The 14,483-nt window shown below is 29.5% G+C and overlaps 1 protein-coding gene across 2 annotated transcripts in view; it reads left to right on the plus strand.

The window, feature by feature from the left end:
• LOC139526973 (ATPase MORC2-like) overlaps positions 1–14,483 on the plus strand; it is a 53,824-nt gene that overhangs the window by 25,906 nt on the left and 13,435 nt on the right. For both annotated transcript variants that reach the window (XM_071322170.1, XM_071322169.1), the window contains 4 exons: positions 547–741; positions 6,853–6,943; positions 7,616–7,658; positions 9,278–9,367. In XM_071322170.1, the coding sequence (XP_071178271.1) occupies positions 547–741; positions 6,853–6,943; positions 7,616–7,658; positions 9,278–9,367 (419 nt within the window). The remainder of the gene's footprint in view (positions 1–546; positions 742–6,852; positions 6,944–7,615; positions 7,659–9,277; positions 9,368–14,483) is intronic.

Genomic DNA, 14,483 nt, shown 5'->3' on the forward strand with positions numbered 1-14,483 from the left:
TCTAGTTCAATTGTGAGTTTGATTATTTGTATTTCAGGAAATACTGTATACTAATGATTCTATTAAAATTCATTTAGGGAATTATGATTTTTTTTTAACCCTTTCTCCCCACAATTTTCCCAATAACTTGAAAAAGCATTGCAAAAAAAATTCTGCTTTGCAGTAATCAAACAATCACTAAATTGGCCACTGTTAGTAAAAGAAAATTCCAGAGAGGCATATGAACAAATTTTTCACACTAAATACATGTGATAGAAAAAACCACTGAGTAAAAAAATATGTAGACCAAGCAAAAGTAGCAAACATCCTTAAATTCCACTTTTTTCACAATAATTAAATTACATAAACTAAGTTTCATAAGAATCCTTACTTTTGACTGATTAAAATCTTAAGACGTGTAGAATGATAGCGCACCTTTTTTAAGCACTTTATACAAAATATGTTTTGATCAAATCTTTTTACACGGTAATAGAAATACAAAAAGAGCATTTAATTCTTGAATAACATAGACACAATTACAAATTATGATATAACTTTCACACACAGGCAAGTAAAAGGGCTGCATCACCTATTCTACAATCATCAAGGATCACACCGACATCATCGGCAAAGAAGGCTAAAATATCTTCACCTGTTGATTCAGACAGCGATGGATACGTTCCTACAAAGAAAATGAAATCTGATGTAGATTCGACGCCCTCTAGACGAGGGAGAAAAGCTATTAATAGAAATATTGTGGAAGTAAGTTTAATTTCTGTGAAAATACTTATATTTGTGGGTACCAAAAGCAAAAGTTCTATGTTAGTGTATTCTTAAATTCATGGATTTTAGATTATAGATCTTTCCATGGCTTGATTTTGACAACAGTTGACTGTCTCTCTGGTATCTGATGTCCCTCTTTTGTTATGTTTGGTATGATATACAAAGGAGTAGGTCCGGTAAGGACCGATTTTGGCCTCAAATTTCAAGTTCATCTAACTAAAGATTTTAGACAATTTTTAAACACTTAAGTGTCTATTTCAATTGATTTGATTAGTTTATGTGAAAGATTTTAACTGATTTAGTCATTAAAAACTCTCCGATTCAAGCTTTAATATGAAAAATCTATCAAATATCGCCAAAAATGTCACTTTTCAGATGTTTTTTTGTCCAAAATGAAAGTGGCCACATCCGTGTTCATCCTCAACCTTTATATATTTTATGTATCATCATCAAATACAATTTACATTTCAATATTATGAATGAACAGGAATGTGGCCACTTTCATTTAAGACGGAAACCGTCTAAAATTTTACTAAAATGCTAAAATTGTGAGGATTTCAGTAATTTAGCATGCTAGTTCTCGATTTATGTGTATCATAGGTCAAAAACAGCCCATATTTATGTAGCAGAAGCATTCTACTTTCCAATAGATAGCTTAAAGATTACATTTTCACAATTTTGTAAAACTGCTATATTTTTGGGCCAAAATGGGGTCTTGCTGAACCTACTCCTTTGTGGATAAAGCCAGCCACAAAAACTACTAAAGTTGGTACCCCATGAATAGAATTACATTCACAGTATTTATCTTAGCGTTTTCAAAGTATTGTATCATAAGGGCTGAAAGGAAATAACATAAGGATTAAACTTCTTGTAATTGAATGCTAGTTTGGGGGTTTTAGAAGTGTTTGTTCAACTTGGCAAAAGTGGAAAATTATGCACCCATCAATAAAAACTGAAATCCTCTATATTATATTTGTGTATTGATCCAAAATAGGAAATACTTTTCTCACAAGTTAAAAAATAAAGGGAGGTGTTTAAAAAAAACCAACATTTAATGAAACACTGGTATTAAAGAGATAATAGTAACTGCAATTACGATTATCCCAATATGGCGACGGTAGATATAGGTAAAATTTTTACACTCATTTTTCTTAAATGTAGCATGCTTTTGTCAATAGTTACTCAGCTGCAAGGTTTATCTATAGCAGTACATCATATTTGAATCGTAAAGGTGCACTGGATTAGTCTAAGCGCTTTGAAAATTGCCGTCGAAAAATTCGGGATGATAATCGTAACTCTGAAAAAAAGATAATCGTAATTATGGTATTTAAAAATGGAAAGATAATCGTAACTGGAAAGTGTTTTATTGATATTGACACTTAAAACATATATCTAATAGCATATAATGAAGTTATGTCGATGAATTATTTACGAAACGTTCCAACATCTTATGACATTTCTTTTTATGCATATATTATTAACAGTTCTTAGGAAAACAGCTACATATGTGTATTAATTTATGTTTTTTGATTGAGTTAAGTCTGCCAATTGATATTTGAACGTGTGTTTTTCTATGTTGTGATGTTATGCTATTGTTTTTTTACACTAGTAATTTTGGGGCCCTTTATAGCTTGTTGTTCGGTGTGAGCCAAGGCTCCGTGTTGAAGGCCGTACATTGACCTATAATGGTTTACCTTTTTATAAATTGTTATTTGGATAGAGAGTTGCATGTCTCATTGGCACTCACACCACATCTTCCAATATTTACATACTAGTATATCATAAAATTTAGTTTTTTTAATAAATAATGCCGTTAGTTTTCTCGTCTAAAGTGTTTTTATTACATTGTCATTTCGGAGCCTTTTATATCTGTCTATGCCGTATGGTCTTTGCTCATTGTTGAAGCCCGTACGGTGACCTTTTTTTGTTAATATCTGAGTCATGTTGGTCTCTTGTGGAAAGTTGTCTCGTTGTTAATCATACCATATTTTTTTGGCATTTTAGCTACTTCATGACTGTCACTGAAATTTCGATATCTCAGAAAATAACTATAAACAACACAAATTTAATTTTGAATTATAACAATATGACATCCTTTAAACAGTTAATGCTATATAAGAATAGAGAAAAGTTGGGATTTTTTGTGTATTATGAAATTAAGTAACGTGGAGTTTTTTGACAAACATGGATTTGTGTTCTCTTATAGTTTGGCCAAAAGCCCGAAAATGAAGAATTGAAGTTGATGTGGCTTTAAATTGTCTTACAAGGAATACTTATTCAAAGAATGACTGCAAAGTGGAGAATAAAATAACGCATATTCCGCAATATTAGAAACAAACTAATTCAAAAATTCATAAATACTCGGTATATGAAAAGTATGATGCATACATATGCATGGAAGATATTGTAGAGACAAATATTGAAGGTACTAAACAAGGAACATTTTTGTATTTGCATACTTGCCATACAATAAGTTATTTTCTATTAAATGAAAACAAAAATATGCCTAACCTTATTGCCATGTATTTTTCTGAAGCACAAACTATTTGTTGTAAAATCTATAAAAATCTTTGTAATTAAACAAGTTCCGACTGTGATGATGTACATGTTATGCCTTCTGGTGTAATTTATCAATATACATATTTGTGTGTGTTTTTTTCAGTCCGTCAAGTGCTTCGTATTAAGACTATAGGTAAGGCTAAAAAAACCAAAAAACAAAAGTAACTATAAACTAAAGTAACAATAAACAAAAGTAACAATAAACAATAGTAACAATAAACTGTAACTATTTTAGATCCTTTTCCATATACACTGTTTAAAGAAACGTCCTAAAATACATGGGTATTTGATCAAAACATTTGAAGTAAATTTTTAAAATCATATATTATATCAGTATAAAATAGAAAAAAGGGAATCAAAGGGAAAAAAATGGACGGCTATATTTATTAAATTATAAGGAAATGGGAAATATGAACACTCATATCTACCGATAAAGGTATCAACTGTTAAATCCGATAATGCAGTTATAAAGTTATTAACGGAAACTTTTGTTCATTTCGCGCAGAATTTTAATATAAACGTGATATTGGAGGCAAAACATATATATGACATATGAAAATGTGGTATACGTGACTTTCATTTTGAGCAATGAATTGAAAGGATTGCACTTTTGGGATATGGGATATAGCTAATCCCCCCTCCCCCTCCCCCCTAAAAAAAACAAACAAAAACGGACTTAAACGCGCACACAACATTGAAACTTTGAAAAAATCAAAATATCTACTTACCACAATAGCTGTCTCGACAGCTGCTTCATTTTCCGTATCTTTAACAGGTACATGTATATATCAAAAGGTTCACCAGCTAATAGAAATTTATTATAGGATATGCATGTCACTTGATGATCGCTGTATAACATCTCTTATATTATGTGATACCTCGAAAGCTTTTGATAGGGTATGGCATAGTGGCCTCTTAATAAAACTAAAAGCGTATGGTATTGATGGAAATCTGTATAAATGGTTTGAAAGTTATATTTCAAATAGAAAACAAAGCGTTTTCGTTTCAAATGCCTATTCGCCTTTTGATAATACTAATGCAGGAGTTCCACAAGGCTCTGTATTAGGTCCCCTACTATTTCTTATTTATGTAAATGACATAGCTGATAATTTGACAAGTCTAACTCAATTGTTTGCTGATGATACATCTCTTTCTTATTCCAGCAATAACCCTTACACTATAGAGGATGTCTTAAACAGCGATTTAGAACAAATTTCAGTATGGTCTAAAGATTGGCTTATTAACTTTAACCCTAATAAGACAAAGGCTATGATATTCTCCTGCCATACTTCCCCAGATGATATTGAAATAGAATTTCAAAACCAATTAGTAGAATTTGTCTCCTGTCATAAACACTTAGGGATTACTTTTGATTTCAATGATAAATTCCATACACATATAGAAAATATTTTAAAGTGTGCAAGCACGAGATTAAATGTTCTTAAAAAATTGAAATATGTATTGAATAGAAATTATCTTGCTCGTATTTATTTAACTTTTATAAGACCCGTTATGGAATATGCATGTGAGTTATGGGATGGTTGTACTCAACAAGAAGCCGACAATTTAGAACATGTTCAGTTAGAAGCAGGGAGGTTAGTAACTGGGTTGCCCGTGTTTGCTAGTCGGGAAGCTATATATTTTGAAACTGGCTGGCAATTGCTTGTGAACAGAAGAAAATCCAGAATGCTCAATATGTTCTATTCTATACATAATGAGACTGCCCCTGATTATCTCTGTGATTTAATGCCCCCGCTTGTTGGTAAAGTATCTAACTACTATTTGCGAAACAGTAATAATTATGTAGTACCCGGTTATAGACTAGACATAACTAGAAAATCCTTTTTCCCATCCACTACTTTTGAATGGATAGCCTTCCCCCAGACATACGTACGTCCAAAACATAAATATTTTTAAACGAAAGATGAAGTCCAAATTGATACAGCCACCTTCCTATTTTATTTGTGGGGATAGAAAATTAATATCATTCATACACGTTTGAGAAATATGTGCAGTTCTTTAAATTCAGATTTACATCGTGTTAATATTAAACCCAGTCCCGCATGCAGCTGTGGCCACCCTGTTGAGGATAGTATACACTATTTTTTACAGTGCGCTCTTCACAACGAAGCCAGTGAAATACTGTTTTCAAAATTAGAAAGTTATGCTATATCCATTGAGCTTCTTTTAGCTGGTGACGGTGGCCTTTCTTTTCAGCAAAACAAAGACATTTTGAGTCCGTACAATCTTATATCAGAATAACACAAAGATTTAAAGCAGTCAATTAACATTCTAAATTTCTACTTTACAACCTTTCACTTCAGTCTAGTTGTTTCATTATTATTCCTTATTATATTGTATTTTTTTTTCTTTTTTCTTTTTATTTCTAATTTTTTTTTGAAGTATGTATTACATGCATTACTACTATGTTGTGGTTTTTTTTCGCCATTATCTAATGTACTTTGTGTTTATATTTATATTGGGAGAGGACGTCTCTAATGTTGTTATAACTTATGTCCAATCCCTTTTGCTACTTTTGCAAGTAAAATATGTTTAAACTAAAAGGTTATGCATAGTGTTGTCAGTTATAAATAGATATACAAGTTGAAATGATAGGACTTTTTTTTACTGGGAACTCACTTTAGTCCCATGACTGTATATATATAGGTAAATTTGTCCTTGATATTAACCTGTAAGTTTCTTCATTTACTTTTATATGCGTTTATGTCATCGTTAAACTTGACATTTGCATTTTTAACACACAAAATACCATTGAAATGCTGAAAGACACATTTATTATGTTTCAGTTACTATTATCCGATAAAGAAAATTACGATTATCAAAGAAGAAAAATACCATAGAGTTACGATTATCATACCGAATTTTTCAACGGCAATTTTCAAAGCGCTCAGACGATTCCAGTGCACCGTTACGATTCAAATATGATGTAATGATATAGATAAACCTTGCAGCTGAGTAACTATTGACACATGCTACATTTAAGAAAAATGAGTGTAAAGATTTTACCTATATCTACCGTCGCCATATTGGGATAATCGTAATTGCAGTTACTATTATCTCTTTAATACCAGTGATGAAATAGAACCATGAATTAACATGTTTGTTTCCTGCCATCCTTTCCACTATAAAACATTTTATTGCTGTGCCAAAAATTTGTCAGAGGGCTTACTATTTTTACGGCAACTTGAACACTTCTGACTGTCTTCTATTTTGTGCTATGTTGATTTTATGTCACATCACTTTTCTTCACAAGTTGCCAAATAATAGTTAGGTGTTATATTTTCATGACTTTAAAAGTAGCCATTTTTAGCTGCAGTATAATATAAGGTCAGTGTCAGAAAAATTCAACTTGTGTGTTTTGGGCACAGAACTGTTTTAAGAGATTGTGCCTTTCACCATCTTCTAAGCCTGATACAAAAAAGTTGAGATATTTTTTCTGACATAGACCTTATTAAGAGCCCAAGTAAAAATATATGTCATATTAATTCAAGTTTCCACTTTATATTACAGTCATCATGTGATGATTCTGATGCAGTAGTCGACACAAGGTCAGAGGATGATGATATGGGAATTGTATCAACAAATGACACTGACAATGAAGGTAAGAGTTATCTCCCTTAGTCCATAAAAAAGTCATCCTTAGCTTGAAATTCCCTTTTATCAAGTTATAAGGTTGCTAAACCAAGTTTTTTTGTAGGATATTTTGGTTGATTTTAATTTGATTTTAATTTGACCGGGTTGTGCATTTGTGCAGCCTTTTATATTTTCAAAAAAAAACAGATTGTTGAAACTAAAAAGTTAAACAAGGAAGTAGACAGGAAGAATCATTTCATTGATTCTTTTCACAAAACCTTTTTAAACAGAAAAAAGAATGATTTACATATATACAACATTAAATGGAACAGACCTCTTAAAATCATCATTAATATTATTGCATTTGCTTGCCTATCTATAATATTATTTTGTATACGTTAAAATTATGAGGTCATCTGATGTCTAATTAGATGGTGTCTAGCTCTAATAGTAAAATTATTAAAAATACTGAAACTTTTTTACTTTTTAATGCATTGTGTATTGTTTCATGTGGAACTTTTTGATTCTTGTAAATATTTTAGTATTTCATAAACTTTTTACCTCTATAGTGTATTTTGTAAGTAAGCTATTTTTTGCTCTTTAGTCCTGTTGCGGTTTTTCTTTGACACATTCCCTGTTTCCACTCTCAATTTTATTACCTAAATGCAAGCTGATTAAAATATATATGTTTCTGTTACAGGTGAAGTTGGTACAAAGATTGAAGCAAGAATTAATGATAAATGGTAAGTTTTATGTTCCACAAGATAATGTAGGATTGATTACACCACAGTAGAACAAAAGCTTATATTAAGTCTATGCATTTTATGGAAATGGTGATATGAAATTAACATAAAATTAATTTGAAAAGATGGTAGGGTCAAAAATTAGAACATGTTTCTGACTGTCAGAAGAATTATATTTCAGAGTTAGTGTAGGTCTGAAAATGGAGTCTCCACAAAGGTCCTAAGTGAGTAGTTACAAAGATTCAAAATGTGTCTTTTCATAGTTGAAGCATGGCACTTTCCTTACACTGTTTAACCATCTATGTTTCTTCCTTGGGGCATATTATGTAAAATATACAGTAATCTGAGAGGTCATGAAATTGTTGTATTGTTATGAAATAGAGAAAAATTCAAGGAAAAGCTACAGAGCATTACATGAAAATTTATTACTGTAAATTCACAAGTTTTGGGGATTTTTTCAATGTTGAATAAAGATTGTTTTTTTTTTTCGAAAATTAAAAAAAAAAAATTTTAACCATTATTTGTACGCAAAAGTTGATCAAATGTCCATTTCCATTGTTCAACCAACACTGGAATAAATGATTGCAAAAAAAATATTTTTTCACTTTAATATCTACTATTGCAGTGATAAGATTATAACATATTTTAGTTTAGATTTAGGTTTACAGTCCATTTTATAATTAATGTTAGGACCAAATATCAGTCAGGTTTTTAAACTTCTTGAAAACTACTGGTTTGAATGATATTTAATTTGTGGTTATCTCCCCTTGATTGTAAAATATTTTATTTATAATAAATATGAACAGTTAGTGAAATTAATTTCATTTCAAATATTTGTGTTTGTTAGAAATGAAATATTGAAGTTGTTTAATATCTCTTTGAATGATGACTTTTTATCAGTAATTTAAAACCATTTTTATTCAGAAAACAAGAAAAGAAATATACTTATACAGTCTGCACCAAAAACTTTTTTGACTACTAGTCTGAAGACCGTTATTTGCAACATTTAAGTTATATGTCTTAGCAAAGTTTTTCAAAAAATTAATTTTTACTGGTCTAGGGCATCAGACCAGTGTCTTATGGTGCAGACTGTTCATAAATTCTGAATTCATAATTAAATAGTTGTATTGAAGAAGTTGAGATGTTTTAAACATCTCAACTTCTTCAAAACAACTATTAACAGGCTATTATTTGAACTTGGAATTATTTTTAATTATTTCAAAACAACTATTAACAGGCTATTATTTGAACTTGGAATTATTTTTAATTATGGAATTTGCATAATTTCTTGTGTTTAAATTTTTTTTATAAATTCCATGTTTATTTTGTATTATGATCTTTTGAGGGGTTAATAACACTTTCCATACAATGTATTTTGGTTAGATAGTGTTGTGCGCAGCACAGTACATTCTATTTAATGAAAAAAGAATTAAAACTTTTAATTCTTTTTTCATTAAAACTTTTAATTCTTTTTTCATTAAATAAATATAACATTTTAATTGATAAAATTCTTAAGTGAGATACATGAAGCTGGTTCCTGTTTGTTTGTTGTATGATAATACTAGCTGCAGATACACATGATAATTGTAGAATTAACATACAGTTTTTTTTCTATGCAGGTATTCTGGAATGGTGACCAAAATAAATAACAAAGATTGTAAATGGAAGATAAAGTTTGACCACAATTCAAAAGACAAATATGATAAATGGTGAGTTCATTTTTCTAAGTAGTTCTTTTTAATAATTTATTTGTTATCAGTTAAATTTGTTTCAGTAGGAATTTGATGCAAGTATGCCATGAAGTTTTAATACCATTTTGTCTTGGTAATTCTTTTAGTCCCCAATAACAGTAGAAAAATCAATAATAAAAAAAACCCAGAAATTTTCATTGTACTAATGAACTCAAAATCGTTCAAACTTTTGTATGTTGTGTTTTGAATTCCCGCATCTGAGCAGAAATCTACAATGGACTTCCTTTTTCCGGTCTCGTTTGCATGAAACTTTGAGTAAAATATATATTTATCAGTCTAGTATAAAATAGGAATAAACGCAATACCAATTTCATTTTTAATAATTCCTTGATATGAAAAAACGTTACCTGATGATAGCGTTCTTTGTTTACATTGCATATGACGTCATAACTTAAATAACGTCACAACTAAAATCCCTAACAACAGAACCAAAATCGGAAATGTTACGGTATTTCCGTCTTGAAATTTAGATATGTTTGAATATAAAAAAAAAAAAAAAAATCATACAGACTTCGTCCTCTTTCAAAGGTAATGTATGCCTCATATTAATTTATTTGTTATATGTAAAATTAATTTCAGTTTGAATTTGATACAGAAATCAATGTGGGTCCAATTTTCCATTTGTCAAAGATTTTCAGATTTTAATAAAACTACTGGAATCTTTTCTTAGATTTGAAGCTAAAATAAGCTGTGGTTATCTCCCTTTCATTGTAAAATTTCTGATAAAAAAATAAAAAATATTATGAGATTAAGTTAATCTTTACATTTCACATTCATGTCACTAAGTTTTACATATATGTCTATAAAGTATGTATTTAATTAATCCTCTTCGGTAGTACTAATATTTTTTTCTGTAAAATGGTAACCACCGTTACTTTGAAGGCTTATCAGTTATGCAGGCCTGTAAATATGAAATTGTTAAATTTGTAAGACACATCTTTTATATAGTTTCTTTAAGAAAAAGGAGATGTCAGTTTAAGCTTAGGCAACATTTTGAATATGACACCAGAAAAGAAATTTTCCAGATTTCAGTTAAAAGACTTTTTAATTTAAAAAAAATTTCAACAATATTATATAGTGAAATTCTTGTTGCACAATGTTTGTCTTCTGTCTTATTTTTTCTGCATTTGTTTGAAATGGTAGCAGCATTGAAGAATTTCCCAATTTACTGATTTTTCAATTTACCTTTCTGTTTGTCTGTAAAGCATTTGTAAAGTGAAGAAACTTTAAAATACATTTAGGGACTTTTTTTTACCTTTATAACCTTTTGCTTTTATTTTAAGTACATGTATTGACAAACAAATGTTATTGTTGATATAAATATGAATTTCATATTCAAGATCTCATTCAAATATTAGGAGAAATGGAAATCTAGAAAAGTTTTCAGATTTTCTATGACCAATAATATTAAGTTATAATCACAGATGTACAGGAACATATTGCTGAACATTAAGTAGGCAGTACTGTAACTGTATGTGCATACCAAATAATATACATCCATTTAGAAAAGTTTTGTATTGTAGATAATTTTTGGGGTTTTTCCTTACCTAAAAAGAAACTTAGCCATTTCTGCTCTTTCAGTTTGTGAATTCCCAAATTCTGGAAAAATTGATTGGCTTGTTTGATCTCTATCCAACATTGCCTTTCACACATTATTTGTGATTTACCTATTTAAAATCTGTTTAACTTAAGTAATCCATAATTCATCATATTTTTACACTTTATACATTCTAATAACTGTAGAAAAAATATGTTGAAAATTCTGGAAAAATGTTTGAAATTTGACTCAAAGATATGCAATCCTACACTAAAAACCTGTAAATAGTAGCAGGAATATTTCTTATAGCTTTGTGTGTTTAAATATCTTCTTATCAGTTTGGAACTTCTCAGTTTTGGATAAAAGAAAGATTTTGAAAGTATCACACATTTTTGCAACAGATTGATAATTTGAGAAAAATCAGTTTGTCGATCATTAACAATCTGTGAAAGATATTTCGTTTCAAAGATAAAAGAAATCATAAATTTCCTATAACTACCAGAAATAGTGGAACACTTTCATCTCTCAAAGAATAAGATAAATAAAATAGGATATAATTGGAGTTATTGATGATGGTAATTGCACCCTAACTGAAATTTACGGTCTTGGCAATCTAACACTAATTAAGTTACCTTAAATGCTCCACTGGGTACAGAATCGGCTGTAAGAGCAGAGCTATAAAGCAGAGTTTGTTCTCAACCCTTAAATTTATGACCCTAGAAGACGTAACTGAACCATAAATATTTAATTACTTAACAAGAAATAAATTCCAAAATCCCCAAGGTGCCCAATCGCTGTAAAAATACACAACATCTAGCTGGAAACTCGTCAGATATAGCCAAAGTAATAATATGTAAACCAGTTGACGTTATCAGCGACTAGTGAAATTTCGCAGAAAAGGTGTCCATTTTTACCGAGATGTATCACAGTTTGAAAGTAGTGAAGAGTTGTAAAAATAAATTGTTTTTGCAGTCGATAAGGATCTACACACAAGATAAATACAAAACAATTACAGTTTGCTGTTCTTTGATGGGCGCCATGACATAAAATCGTGTTGATCGCTCCAGTTGTTATGTTTTGTTTAAGCACAGTCACGATTTTTTGCGCAATTAAAATTAAGTGCTTCTGTTTTAATTGTTTTAAATAGAAATTGTATGTTATCTGAATTAAGAAGCAAGCAAAATGCATTTTTCAATTATGTTGCCTTTTAAAAGGTAACACTCTTGTTTTGAAATTGATAGTCTAAAATAAAAAGAACATGAAAAACAAATACAAGCTATTGAATTACGAATTAGATTTATTATTGTTTGGATAAATTTTTTCCAACAAACTGTCATTTTACCATTTTTAGCAAAATGTTTCAACATATTTTTTGTATGATAAAATTGTTCAATTTTTTTGGTCTGATCAAATTGATAGAAGTATACAATTGTAGTTTGATATTTGATATACATTTTTTGAGTCCTAAAATGATTTCCAGATTTATCTAGCAATAACTTTAAAAAAAATTTAAAGTTGTATTCACATTTATTAAAAATGCTTGAAAGTCTTATAACATAACCTCTCTGATTTTAATCCTAAAATTTTGAAATATTTTGACTTTTTAAGCAAATAAAAAGGAATATATTAAGAATTTAGCAGTACATGAGACATAAAGTTGGATAATAACTGTATATGGCCCAGGGGGCATGCAATGCCAAAGATGATAAACATTTAGATGTTCCTAGCAAGGTGTAAAACAGCCATTCTGTTCAGTCATGCTTATATAGATCAAATTTTTGTTTTCTTCCTTAAAGATTATATATGCTTAAAGATTTATACAAACATGTATTATGTAGTAGTAGTGCATGTGTCTTTATGGTTTTTGGCTATTTTCTTTTTCTACATTTCTCTTCCGAAACATTAAAACTGAAGAATCTCTTACTGTTAATATGCTTTTTATTGAGATATCTCGCTTGAACACATTTTATTACAAAATAATTAACTAAACCCTTGTAAATTACAAAATCCTGTAATTACTAGCGGGACAGGTTTATGGTCGTTTCTAAGAAACCAGGCTGTTCGTCCATTTTAACGGAACAAATATCTGGCATGTTGAGAGTCTCCGAAGATTTGTAGGCTAATGGAAAATATCACTTTATTTACACAACGATTTCATTTAAATGTAACGGAGATAATGGCTAAATTGCCAAGGAGTATTTAAGATCTAAATTAAATTCTCTTTCTTTGGGAATATCACTTGACTTCTCGAGAGGGCCCCACGGCGATTTGTCAAATAAAATTATGGGCATTGTTGACAGTGATGAAATTATAATTACCGTTGCTATTATAGCGAAACGATTCGTCTTTTTTTCACGCATGAATATCTATGAAGTATGGTGTGTTGTATTAAGATGGGTGATTTAGTAATAAGAAAGTAAAGGATATTTAATGTTGTTTCTTGAAAGTGACTGACTGTTAGGTGTAATTATAAAAAAATGAAATTATTAGGATATGAATTAATGTTTAATAGTTTTGTAATTTATTGGACTTTTTTCTATAGAAAAAAAAAAACGCTCAGAAAAAAAAGAAAAAAAAGTTTACAATAAATTTACAAGCATGAAGTATTGCTTCATTTTTTATGATACCCAAAATAATTGGCAGTTTACATCTAAATCAAAAGTTAAATGTAGAATGTAGACATTTAATTTTTGCTAAATACAGTTTTATTTTTGACCAGCCTTAAATGTGATTTTTAACACTTTATTTTGAATTATATATTACGTTAAAGATGGGTTGAGAAAATTTATAATTTAATCTCATCAAAGTTGAAAAATTTATAGGATTTCATACATGAATAATTTCAATATCAAAAATATTCACATTCAGCCATGTAGTTGAGAGGAAAAATAAAGAACTGAAGAAGGCCAATGGCCGAAACGTCTTGAAAAATTGGTTTATTTATACAAAAATATTACGCTAAAGAAAAATTTACAGAAATCAGGCCCTTCCGAAATTTAACTAGCCTTTCAATAGTAGGTGCTGATACAAGTTAGTTAGGTCATTAGTTGAAAACAAGTAGTACATAGATATCAATTGAGGGATATATTTAAACCAAAAATGACTTTTAATTTATAGCCTTTCCTTTTTAATTATGATGTTCCCCGTTTTGTTAATGCTTAATTAATTAATTTCTATATGTGGTTTTATAAATTCACACATTTTGCTTTATTTCTGTATATTCTTGTATTATTTCTGATAATAATTTTTATTACCTGTATGAATATAATTTTATAGGTGATGACACTGATTAAAAACCTACGTGTAATTAATTTGTTAAAAAAAAATCAGAAATCTATTAGCGTAATCATTTTCAATGACATCAGTCATGTGACAAAATGTTGTTATCAATATTATAAAAAGTAGACAATTATTTGTATAATAAATTTCCGCTGCGTAAGGTTCAGTGGCTTAATCCTGTTTAATTTGTGGATAATATCTCTGTCAGACGTATGTCCGGAGTGTGCTGGACACACTTCTGTGGTTATGTGTGGTCTG

The sequence above is a fragment of the Mytilus edulis genome, chromosome 6 (genome assembly GCF_963676685.1).
Source record: "Mytilus edulis chromosome 6, xbMytEdul2.2, whole genome shotgun sequence".
Taxonomy (NCBI): Eukaryota; Metazoa; Mollusca; class Bivalvia; order Mytilida; family Mytilidae; genus Mytilus; species Mytilus edulis.